Genomic DNA, 11,627 nt, shown 5'->3' on the forward strand with positions numbered 1-11,627 from the left:
TAATGCTTTTTTATCCACATTGTTTTGAACTAATCAAGCATTATCTTGTAGCTATGAGATCTTGATCATCATCATCATCATCATCATCATCGTTTAACGTCCGCTTTCCATGCTAGCATGGGTTGGACGATTTGACTGAGGACTGGTGAAACCAGATGGCTACACCAGGCTCCAACCTGATTTGGCAGAGTTTCTACAGCTGGATGCCCTTCCTAACGCCAACCACTCAGAGAGTGTAGTGGGTGCTTTTACGTGTCACCCGCACGAAGGCCAGTCAGGCGGTACTGGCAACGGCCACGCTCAAAATGGTGTATTTTATGTGCCACCCGCACATGAGGTAGCTGTTAATTTTATAAACGATATTGTAGGGCCAACCCTGAGGACTGCATTGTGCTCCAGTGACTGTTTCGGCATAGTTTATATAACCACTAAGCCACATGCCTTTACACGAGAAGTAGGGGGTCGTGTTGTATATTTTATTGATGTTAGCAAAATTTGTGGGATATGTGCTTCCTTGAGGTCAAACTTCATTTCATGCACTGCACTCAGCTGTAAATGAATCCCAGTAATAGACAGGAAGTTAACCCTGCAAGGGACTAGCAGATCTGGCCATTTTGAACATAAAACAGGCAGAATACTTTTGGCCGGATGTGGCCGGTTTAAATGCTAAAGGGTTAAACTTTAATATTTAGAGAGTAAAATATATTCTCAAATTATGAAATTACGAAGATTGCATATGGTGGTTAACATATCAAATGAGGATGAGAGAAAAATAACACGCTCAAGGTTGAAGTTTGTTTTGTCTGTAAACTGAAAGATACCTGCTAATTTCTACAAGATTCTTGCATCTAATCTCTGATTGCTGTTATCTCGCCACCATATGTCTTCAACTCTTTGTTTTTGTTTTTACACATACTTTCAATTTTATATCTATTTTAATTTGAGCACCACTCCTAATTTATTAATCCTAATTTTTTTGCCTTCATTTCTTTTACTTGTTTGTCTCTTTCTTTCTCCTTTTTTACTACATCCAAATTTTTCAGTTTGCTTCTATCCCAGTCTGTTCAATTTTGTCTCAATTTTTCTCTTTATCTTTGTATCTCAATTTCTTAACATATTTTGTCCCAATTTCTCTCCACAATCTTGTTTTGTCCCAATTTGTTCTTCAATCTTAACTTGTCCCAATTTCTCTGTCTTATCTTATTATGTTGTCCCCTTTTCTCAGTCTGTCTTAGTTTGTCCCAATTCCTCTGTCTATGTTATTTTGTCCCAATTTCTCTATCAGCCTATTTTGTCCCATTTCTCTATCAGCCTATTTTGTCCCAATTTATCTATTTCATCCTAATTGCTTTTTTCGTTCTACTTTGTCCTAACTACTGCATCTACCCTATGTCATTCTCATTGTTACTTCTACTATAATTATTTTATCTGTCCTAATTTCCCTGCTAGATTTGTCCCAATTTTCCCTTTCTTATTCTAAATACCTCTTTTAAATTTTTCACAGACAACTGGGATGACTATTTTTAGATTATTTACATTATTTACATTCGACAGATATTTTGTCCTCATCTTGTTTGTTGTTAACACAACGTTTCGGCTGATATACCCTCCAGCCTTCATCAGGTGTCTTGGGGAAATTTCGAACCTGGGTCCTCATTCCTAAGGTATTTTTCAATGTTGTTGTTATTATTATTATTATTATTCAGGTCACTGCCTGGAATCTTGGGGTTAGTAGCCTGCGCTCTTAACCATTGTAATATCTATTTCTAGATTTAAAAGTTTGAAGAAGATGGTTCTCGTCGCTTGTACTGGCTGTTTTATAATTTCCATTCTCGTAGTTCCTTAACTTCCATGTCTGTTATATGTGTATGCATCGCAAAAGAAGCATGGTCGCAGTTCAGTGACTGAAACGAGTGAAGGGTAAAAGATGAATGGTTCCTTGCAGCTATAATAGATGTCGTGCAGTTTGAGCAAGTGCAAGCTCTGGTGCATATTGTTGTTATTTAATTGGGGGTGAACTGCACTGGAAACGGTTATGAGGGGTGTGTCTAGAGTGGAAGTTATGTAATGGGCCGCTCGGATGATGCAGCTGCTGCAACTGCAGTTTGAATGGGGTGGCGGTGGTGACAGCGGCAGTGCTTGTGCGGGTGGTGGTGGTGGTGATGTCAGTGTTGGTGGCGGCGACAGTAGCAGTGGTGGTGGTGGCAGCGATGGGCTGCGGTAGATGTTGTGCAACTGACCACTCGGTCACTTGTAAGGAGCTAGTACTGTGTCTGTTTGGGCATTATAGTTGTCCGGTGAAGGTGAAGATGATGATGATGATGATATAGCTATGATTGCTAACAAGAAGAATGGGGATAGTAATGATGATGATGGTGAAGATGATGACAGTGACGATGTTGATGATGGTGATGATGACACCGATGGTGATGATGGTTATGAAAACGATGATGATGATGATGATGCAGATTGTGTTGATGATGGTGATGATGATGTACATTGTAATTATAATTATTATGATGACCATGAGGGTGTTTGCTGGGGGGTGGGGGGTAGTAATAATAATAGTGATGACCATGATGTTAGTGATGATGATATTGCAGCCTCTGGTAATGCTGGTTATGATGATGATGATAATGTACATCATGATTATAATTATTATGATGATTGTGCAGATCATCGTGACGACTGTTGTAATGATAATTGCGGTGATGGTAAATGACAATGATGCTAATGATTGTAATGATGAAGATGGTGGTAATAATGATGGTGGTAGTGGTGGTGGTGGTGGTGGTGATGATGATGACAATGATGATGATGATGATGATGATGATGATAATGATGATCTCATTAACAAGAAGCAAAAATTCATTCTTGTGTGAGAGGAGTAATTAGTAATCAATCACATTTCTGCAGATTAACTAAACTATTCCTCAATTTCCAGCTTTGCTCCTTCCCCCTCTCCCCATCAACCACCACCACCATCACCACTACATTTCACCTTTTTTTTTTCTACAATTTTTTTTTTTTGTAGCATGTTTTTTGCACCCAGCTAATTAAAGGTGCACCCAGAGTAGTATGCCACACCTTTAACGAGATGAACCCTTCCAATGTGGATTTTTGTTTTTTGTTTTTTTTTGTGACACCACTTCCTTCACTGCTACATCTGCCACCACCTCACCACAAACCACAACTCTACAAGAGATACCATAAACACATCCCTACATGTGCTATTTCATTGCTGCAATCTCACCTCAAGCACCACCACTCAACTACAGCCCCTGCTACCTGACTATAACACCACCACAGCCATCATAACATCATTTTCAGCTTTTTTCACTCAACCCTGGATGGGATGCTAGTCCCTCACAGGGTTAACTTCCTGTCTATTACTGGGATTCATTTACAGCTGAGTGCAGTGCATGAAATGAAGTTTGACCTCAAGGAAGCGCATATCCCACAAATTTTACTAACATCAATAAAATATACAATATGACCCCCTACTTCTTGTGTAAAGGCATGTGGCTTAGTGGTTATATAAACTATGCCAAGACAGTCACTGGAGCACAATGCAGCCCTCGGACTTGTTGGACCCTGTCAGGCCAAACAATCTATGCCAGCATGGAGAATAGATGTTAAATGGTGGTGGTGGCAGCGGCGGTGGCTTGCTCAAGGACACAACGCGTCGCCAGGAATTGAACTCTCAACCTTACGATCGTGAGCCGAATGCCCTAACCACTAAGCCATGCATCTTCACATAACAGACATACATGCACACGGTATAACACATACACACGGTATAACACATACACACCGTATAACACATGCATGTGAACATATACAAACTAATGCATATTTCTATTTTTCAAAATTATTTTACTATTATATAAACATGAATGAATACACAGACACACACACACACACATACGCATGTATGTATATAATGCTATATAAAATTTTTTCCTGTTACTTTTCAGGGAAGTGGGTTTGAAGAACCAGTGAAGTTAACAATTGCAAGGAAATCTTCCTCCAGTTCATATCAGTCCTGACAGAGAAAGCCAGAAGTGTGAGACAGTTATTTGGAGGAGACACATGTGAATATATTTAAAAAAATCTTTCTTTTTTTTTTTTTTTTTTTTTTTTTTTTTTTTTTTTTGAATAAAGAAAGAACAACAATGAGTGTGAAAGAAGAAGTTTTTACTTGCCATATATGTGAAGAGGTCTTTCCAGAAGATTCTCTCTTACAGGATCATGTTATCATCCATCAAGATAATGTTTCTTATCGCTGTGACATCTGCCAGAAAGATTTCTGCAAATATTCCGATGCTTGTGTCCATCTGAAACCCATTGCTAATCCCAGGCTGTTTCACTGCGATGTGTGCTCGAAAGAATTTGTCACAAACAAGAACTTGAAAAGACACTTGAGGACACACACCGGAGAGAAACCCTACAACTGCGAACTGTGTGGCAAACACTTTGCTCAGGCGTCATCATTGAAACGACACATGAAAGCACACAGTGGCGAGAAACCATATTCTTGTGAAGTGTGTGGAAAGAAGTTTCTTGCTGGAAATGATTTAAAGAGACATAATCGAACGCATACTGGTGAAAAGCCATTTGCGTGTGATATCTGTGGCAAACGATTTGTTCAGAATACAGATTTGAAACGGCATAATAAAGTACATGTCCGTGAAAAGAATTTTCCCCGTGAACCGCTAAAGAAAGACACTGCAAGTTTCAAATCTAAAACCACAAAAAAATTACCTACAACGTATCCTATTGAGAAGCAATACTGTTGTCAAATATGTACAAAGGTATTCCCGAAATTTTCAAAATGGGCCAATCACGTTCGTAGCCATCCTGGTGAAAAACCTTATTATTGTGAACTGTGCAAAAAGAAATTTGCACAGGGTTCTTCTTTAAAGCGACACATCAGAGCCCATTCGGGGGAGCGTCCTTTCTCCTGTGAAGTGTGTGCAAAGCGATTTGCTGCCAATAACGACTTGAAAAGACATGCACGTACACACACAGGTGAAAGGCCTTACATTTGCAATGTCTGTGGAAGAGGATTCGGTACGAACAATGATCTGAAAAGACATTTGAAAATTCACACTGGAGAAAAACCTTTCCATTGTAAAGAATGTGGGAAAAGCTTCCTGACAAATTCTAGGCTACAGTATCACTTAAGATGCCACTCTGGGCTGAATCTAACCTGTAAAGTATGTAAAAAAGTTTTTCTAAAAAGTTCGACCCTGAAGAGTCATCTTTTGATACATAACAGAGGAGTTTGTGATAAGGATTCTCCTAAGACAATTCCACTGATAAGGACTAAGAACGGTGAAGAACAGAGGAATTACATTTGTTCTATTTGTAAATTAACCTTCCAAACTCATATTGAATTAGGTCGTCATGTCAGAACACACAGTGAAAATCGAAATTTGAATTGTGAAATACCTGGAGACGGTTTAACTCCACATCATTTTCTGTCAGTGAACAACAGTGTGATTGACAATGTGAGCCGAGTGGCCAACACTTGTGAACCTCTAAGTGAACTTAAGGCTGGAAACAATTTAATCGTTCATGAGAAACGGTTGACGAATAAAGAATCGTATGCCTGTGGCATTTGTCAAAAATCTTTTGTAACTCAGAACAACCTAAACAACCATGTAAGGATTCATACTGGGGAAAGGCCCTTTCCTTGCAAGGTGTGTCGGAAAAGATTTATAACAAACAATAACTTAAAGCGGCACAGTCGAACCCACACAGGTGAGAGACCATTCTCATGTGAAGTTTGTAGCAAAAGCTTCCTGACGAGCAATGATTTGAAAAGACATAATAAAACACACACAGGTGAGAGACCCTTTTGTTGTACGATATGTACAAAGGGATTTGTTCAAAATACTGATTTGAAGAGACATATGAAAGTGCACCTTCGTGAAAAGAAACAAGACACCGAGTTGCCGCTTAAGAAAGACAGTGTCGTCAGTTTTAAGATGCACAAAGGTTTGCTCTCCTCTGACAAAGTGCATCGTTGCCAGATATGTAATAAAACTTTCCTCAGGTATTACAGATTGAGGATTCACCTAAGGACACACACTGGAGAAAAGCCTTACAATTGTAGGACTTGTGGCAAAGGTTTCACGACTAGTTGCAACCTTAAGAGACACACAAAATTTCATGCTGGAGAGAAACTTTTCTCGTGTGAAATTTGTGGCAAGAATTTTGTCATGAACTGTGATTTGAAAAGACATATTCGAATTCACACAGGTGAAAAACCTTACTCTTGTGGTATCTGTCAGAAACATTTCACCACCAGTAATGTCTTGAAAAGACACAACAAAATCCACATGAAGGGTGATTTTTACCCGGGTACCCAATGTCAAGAGAACTTTGTTAATCCCAGTGATTTTAACATCCATTTAGGGATGCACAGTTTGGTTGATCCCATTCTACTTGAAAACAAAAAAACTTTTTGAGGCTAAAAAAAAAACTGTTACTATTGTATGATGACACATGTATAAAAGTTTTAAATAAGTGACTTCCTTTGAGTGTGTTCTTCTTAAAAATAGTGGTTGGTATTTTATCTGTTTGTTCGTTTCTTTCTTCTTTTTCATATGAATTTATTACTTATCAGCTCCAATGGTTTCACAGAGACTCAGTAGCTCTCTTCTTGCACACACATACATACACACTCTCACATCCAAGTTTGAGTAAGCACCACAAGCAAGAGAATAAGTTTTCCAAACAAGATACTGTATTCCACCTGATGCTTTCAACCTATTTTCATACAAGGAGATTTAATTTCAACCATATAAGCCACCAAACACTCGTCAGTTTACAATCAATCCTACACTCCACCAACATCACAAATCTGTTCAGTCTCTTTGCTCTCATTTGCTCTGTTGCAGCCACCAAGATATGATACTAGAAATTCAGTTGCCTTACCAAACAGAACAATATTATGATTGCGGTGATAGATACAAACCCATAACACTTTAGTTATTTAGCATTTGTAACTTCCTATGCACAAACTTAAACTTAGGCTCTTGTCATGCTTCACAGTTGCTTTGTTAGAGGTGTAAATGAGACATCCATCTCTAAAAGCATAAGAATGAAATAGTTACGTTTATATATTCATTTTGCAAGATTCTTGATGTGAATTTGTGTGTTGAAACTGATATTGTTGTATTTGGGGATGGTCATGTTGCCAGATTTAACTATATTTAAGTTTTAAAAAAACCTTCCATCATAAGTTTTTATGTAATGACATTTTGTAAAGTGTTAAAATTTCATAGACAGTTATTTTACTGACATGCAGGAGTCATCATCATCATCGTTTAACGTCCACTTTCCATGCTAGCATGGGTTGGATGATTTGACTGAGGACTGGTGAACCAGGTGGCTACACCAGGCTCCAATCTGATTTAGCAGAGTTTCTACAGCTGGATGCCCTTCCTAACGCCAACCACGTTGATATAAAGCTATTGTGTGATTTTAGTGAAATGGAAGGTTCCAATTTTAGATGTGTATGTGGTAAGCGTTTTAGTGGTGGCTGGGTAGTACAACATACAGCCACATATGCAATGCAGGTTCAATTCCTACTTAACTCCATTGATAAAAACTTGCCTGTTGCCCACTTCTACAGAATGGTCGCTAGAAAAGCGGAAAATTTGAAGGCAAAACAAACAAGCGGTTTCTGATTCGTTGTTTCTGTTATCGAATGAGCACATAATCGCAACAAGCATTGACCATCATTTGCCTCTGAGTGAACCCCACTTCAAGGAAGGAAACTGCAGAAGGAAACAGCTACGATTTCACTTGGCCTGACAGATCTTCTCAAGCACAACATGCCGCCCAACATATAATTCATTGAAATATGGTCATGATAGACTTAAGTCTATTCACATCACTTGTTTTGCACATGGTTTCTAGGTGTACTCAATAACTGTTATGATGTGCGTGTACCTGTCAGGTGTAAAATAGTATTACCCAAATAAATAATTTGGATGGTGGTTATCTAAAATAACCTATTGCAGAATATATGTTCACACAGCATGCACTCTGTACTACTTGAATGTAGGTTCAATATTAAACTAACCCACATCACACTAACTCAGTAACCAATATGGTTGACCAACACTATCAACTGTCCCTGACAGTTGACACAGTTCTTATTCATTGAAATTCGTTAGTCCACTTTCTGTCATGAGGGGGTGTGCAGGATTCTCCCACAACAATAACCCAGCAAGAAGTGAACTCTCTGATTTGTCCTCACCTCACCACTGGAAAAAATCAAATCTTCACTTATGTCCCAATGAAAGGTTACAGAAGTTTTTTTCATTTCTTCTTGTGTTAAATCAGGCATAAGTAACAGGTAGGTTACTTAGATGTTCTCCGTGGGTTTTGTACCTTTGGAAAAAAATTTTTTTCTAATTCAATGTCCTTGTGGGATTATTAAATCCATGATAATCTTAGATGGCTTTTAGTATAAAGATTTAATTTTAGCTGACATAAGCATTACCAGGTGAAGAAAATGGAGTAGTGATGGGGAGATGTAAGGATATATATATATTTTTTTGGGAGGATAAGATATAATATACACGAGATCATCATCATCATCGTCGTTTAACGTCCGCTTTCCATGCTAGCATGGGTTGGACGATTTGACTGAGGACTGGTGAAACCAGATGGCTACACCAGGCTCCAATCTGATTTGGCAGAGTTTCTACAGCTGGATGCCCTTCCTAACGCCAACCACTCCGAGAGTGTAGTGGGTGCTTTTACGTGCCACATGTAAAAAAAACTTTGGTGCTGGTGCCATGTAAAAAAAGCATCCTGAAAGGATGAAAAGTAAAGTTGATCCTAGTGGAATTTGAACTCAGAACATGAAGAGAGACGAAATGCTGCTAAGTGTTTTTGCCCAGCATGTGAACACTTCTGCCAGCTTGCTGCTTTAACCATGGAGAAATATTACCTTGCTTGGAAACAGGTGAGGGTTGACAACAGGGAGGGCACCCAGCTGTAGAAAATCTGCTTCAACAAATTCTGTCTGAACTATGAAAACATGGAAAAGTGGACACTAAATGATGATGATAACTGATTTGATTGAGCTAAAGCAATAAAAACTACAATAGGACCCAAGAAAATTTGAGCTAAAATTAGTGATTGCTGTGGCCCAGGTGGGCCATCGGTGGTACTAATTACCAAAGTGTTTAGGGTCTACTGTGAGTTTTATAAGACCAAAGGAAGTTACCTAATTATTTTTACTCAAGACAAGCTAAAACAAACAATTAAAAGTAAATCTTTTGTCAGCCTGGAATCGAACTCGGTATCTTGGGGTTAGTAGCCCGCGCTATTAATCACCACGCCATATGCCCATGGCAGAGTGGTTAAGAGCATATGGCTTAGTGGTTAAGAGCGCAGGCTACTAACCCCAAGATTCCGAGTTCGATTCCAGGCAGCAACCTGAATAATAATAATAACAATAATAATAATAATAATAACAACAACATTGAAAAATACCTTAGGATTGAAAACCCAGGTTCGAAATTTCCCCAAGACACCTGATGAAGGCTGGAGGGTATATCAGCCAAAACGTTGTGTTAACAACAAACAAGATGAGGACAAATATCCTTCAAATGTAAACAATGTAAATAATTCCTCATCTCTTAACTATAGAACTGAAATAAACATTATGTTTGACAGAGTTATTTGAATGCTAAAAGGTTAAGACACTAAGGTGCCACTTGGAACTGCTAGAAGCAGCAGCCAGATATTACCCATCAGCACAAGGCCTCCCATGCTGGACAGGTCAAAGGATAGAAGCCAGACTAATATTCCAGAAATAGAAATGAGTTTTGTTTAAGGCTAATTACAGAAGCATCAATGACAACCCGAAACCAACAACACCTGGGAGAGGAAGGCCTACAACCCATTCTTGAGAATGATAGAGAAAAGAGTCAATGGCCTATGCGCTAAAGCGAGTGAAGAGCTTAAATAAGTAAGTACATGTCAACATCTTTTCTTTCTTAGAAAAAATGCTGGGTGGAGATTAGGTAGTGTAGGCCTAGATATAAAAAGACATAAGATGGCCCTTTGATTGTAGGGTTGATCAACCAGGTCATCCTGGGGCTAAAAACAACAGCAGTTTGAATGCAATTCTGAATGTTTTAATGACCCCCAAATAATTTCTAACACAGGTATTCCTGTTTACTGATTTGTTATGTCTTCTCTGAACTAAAGATATTTAAAAGTTAGTGAGTTACTTGGCAGGGTGGGTTACATAACCTGCATAGTCTTCTTGTCGAGTCCACTTCACATTTAAATACTGTATTCGATGGCATAAAAAACACACCAGAATATTAGGTGTACTTCCATGCCAGCAGTGTTGTCTAAAGAGAGAAAAATGAGAGTTGATACAGTCCAGGCATCAGTGTTGTCACAGTTTTGTTTGATTGCCATCAAAACACAGCAGTATCTGTTCCAGCTCTCTCTGTGTTTCTGGTTTGACAATCTAATAAAGCTAATGAATATAATACATTAGTTCATTGCCCTCGACTTGTATCTTATTTATCAACCCCGACCTCAACCAGATTTGAACTCTGAGCATTGAGATTTGCATCTAGTACTACTAAGCTTCTTGGTCTGATGGCCTAATAAATCTGCTTAGTCCATTGCCTTTGATTTGTACTTTATTTTATCAACCCCAAAAGGATAAAAGACAAGGTTGACTTCAACAGGATTTGAACTCTGAGCATAAAGATTTACAACCAATACTACAACACAGTCATCCTGCCAAACCATTCTTTTATATTATGTAGCCATAGTCTTGTTTTCCAGAATATGGTGTAAGTCAAAAAAGTAAGATGCTATGATGATGCTTGCAACACAAATTATCATCATTTATTGTCCACTTTTTCCAGCTTGCATGGGTCAGACAGAGTTTATCAAGGCAGATTTTCTAAGGCCAGTAGCCCTTATCGCCAATGCTCAGCTGTTACCAAGCAATATTTTCTCATAGCTAGACACACAAAACTGCGGCACCAATGTTATCCAAGGAAAAGGCAAAGGAGCCGATACAGCTTGGCACCTGTGATGTCACAGCCCATATCTACAGCTGAGTGAACTGGAGCAATGTGAAATAAAGTATCTTGCTGAAGAATACAACACAGCCCAGTCTGAGAATCAAACTCACTATCTCATGATTGTGATCCCGATGCTCTGACCATCAAGCCATCTGGAGTACTGCCTTGAAGGACTTAAGTGGAACAAATCGACCTCAGCCCTGTACTTAAGTACTCTTTTTTTTAAAGCTTGGTACTTGTTGTCAAAGTATCAGGCTACAGGGACATAAACAAACCATCTCCGGTTGTCAAGTGGCAGAGATGGGGGGTGGGACAAACGCAGACAAAAAAGACACACACATATAGATGTATACATATATGATAGGCTTCTGCACAGTTTCCGTTGATTGAATTTACTCACAAGGCATTGATCAGCCTGGAGCTATAGTAAAAGACACTTGTTGTCCATGGTGCTGTGCTGTGGGACTGAACCCAAAACCACAAGGTTGCAGAGCAAGCTTCTTATTAACACAGCCATGCCTGTACCTAATGACGGGGGGGGGG

At 38.9% G+C, this 11,627-nt stretch overlaps 1 protein-coding gene across 4 annotated transcripts in view; it reads left to right on the forward strand.

The window, feature by feature from the left end:
• LOC106873402 (zinc finger protein 271) overlaps positions 1-11,627 on the forward strand; it is a 40,820-nt gene that overhangs the window by 9,089 nt on the left and 20,104 nt on the right. For 3 of the 4 annotated variants that reach the window (XM_052972653.1, XM_052972654.1, XM_052972655.1), the window contains exon 2: positions 3,978-6,538. In XM_052972653.1, the coding sequence (XP_052828613.1) occupies positions 4,176-6,476 (2,301 nt within the window). In that variant the 5' untranslated portion in view covers positions 3,978-4,175 and the 3' untranslated portion in view covers positions 6,477-6,538. Of the gene's footprint in view, positions 1-3,977; positions 6,539-11,627 lie in introns of those variants that run through there. The other variant, XM_052972657.1, reaches the window with a different exon arrangement.

This window comes from Octopus bimaculoides, chromosome 14, assembly GCF_001194135.2.
Source record: "Octopus bimaculoides isolate UCB-OBI-ISO-001 chromosome 14, ASM119413v2, whole genome shotgun sequence".
Taxonomy (NCBI): Eukaryota; Metazoa; Mollusca; class Cephalopoda; order Octopoda; family Octopodidae; genus Octopus; species Octopus bimaculoides.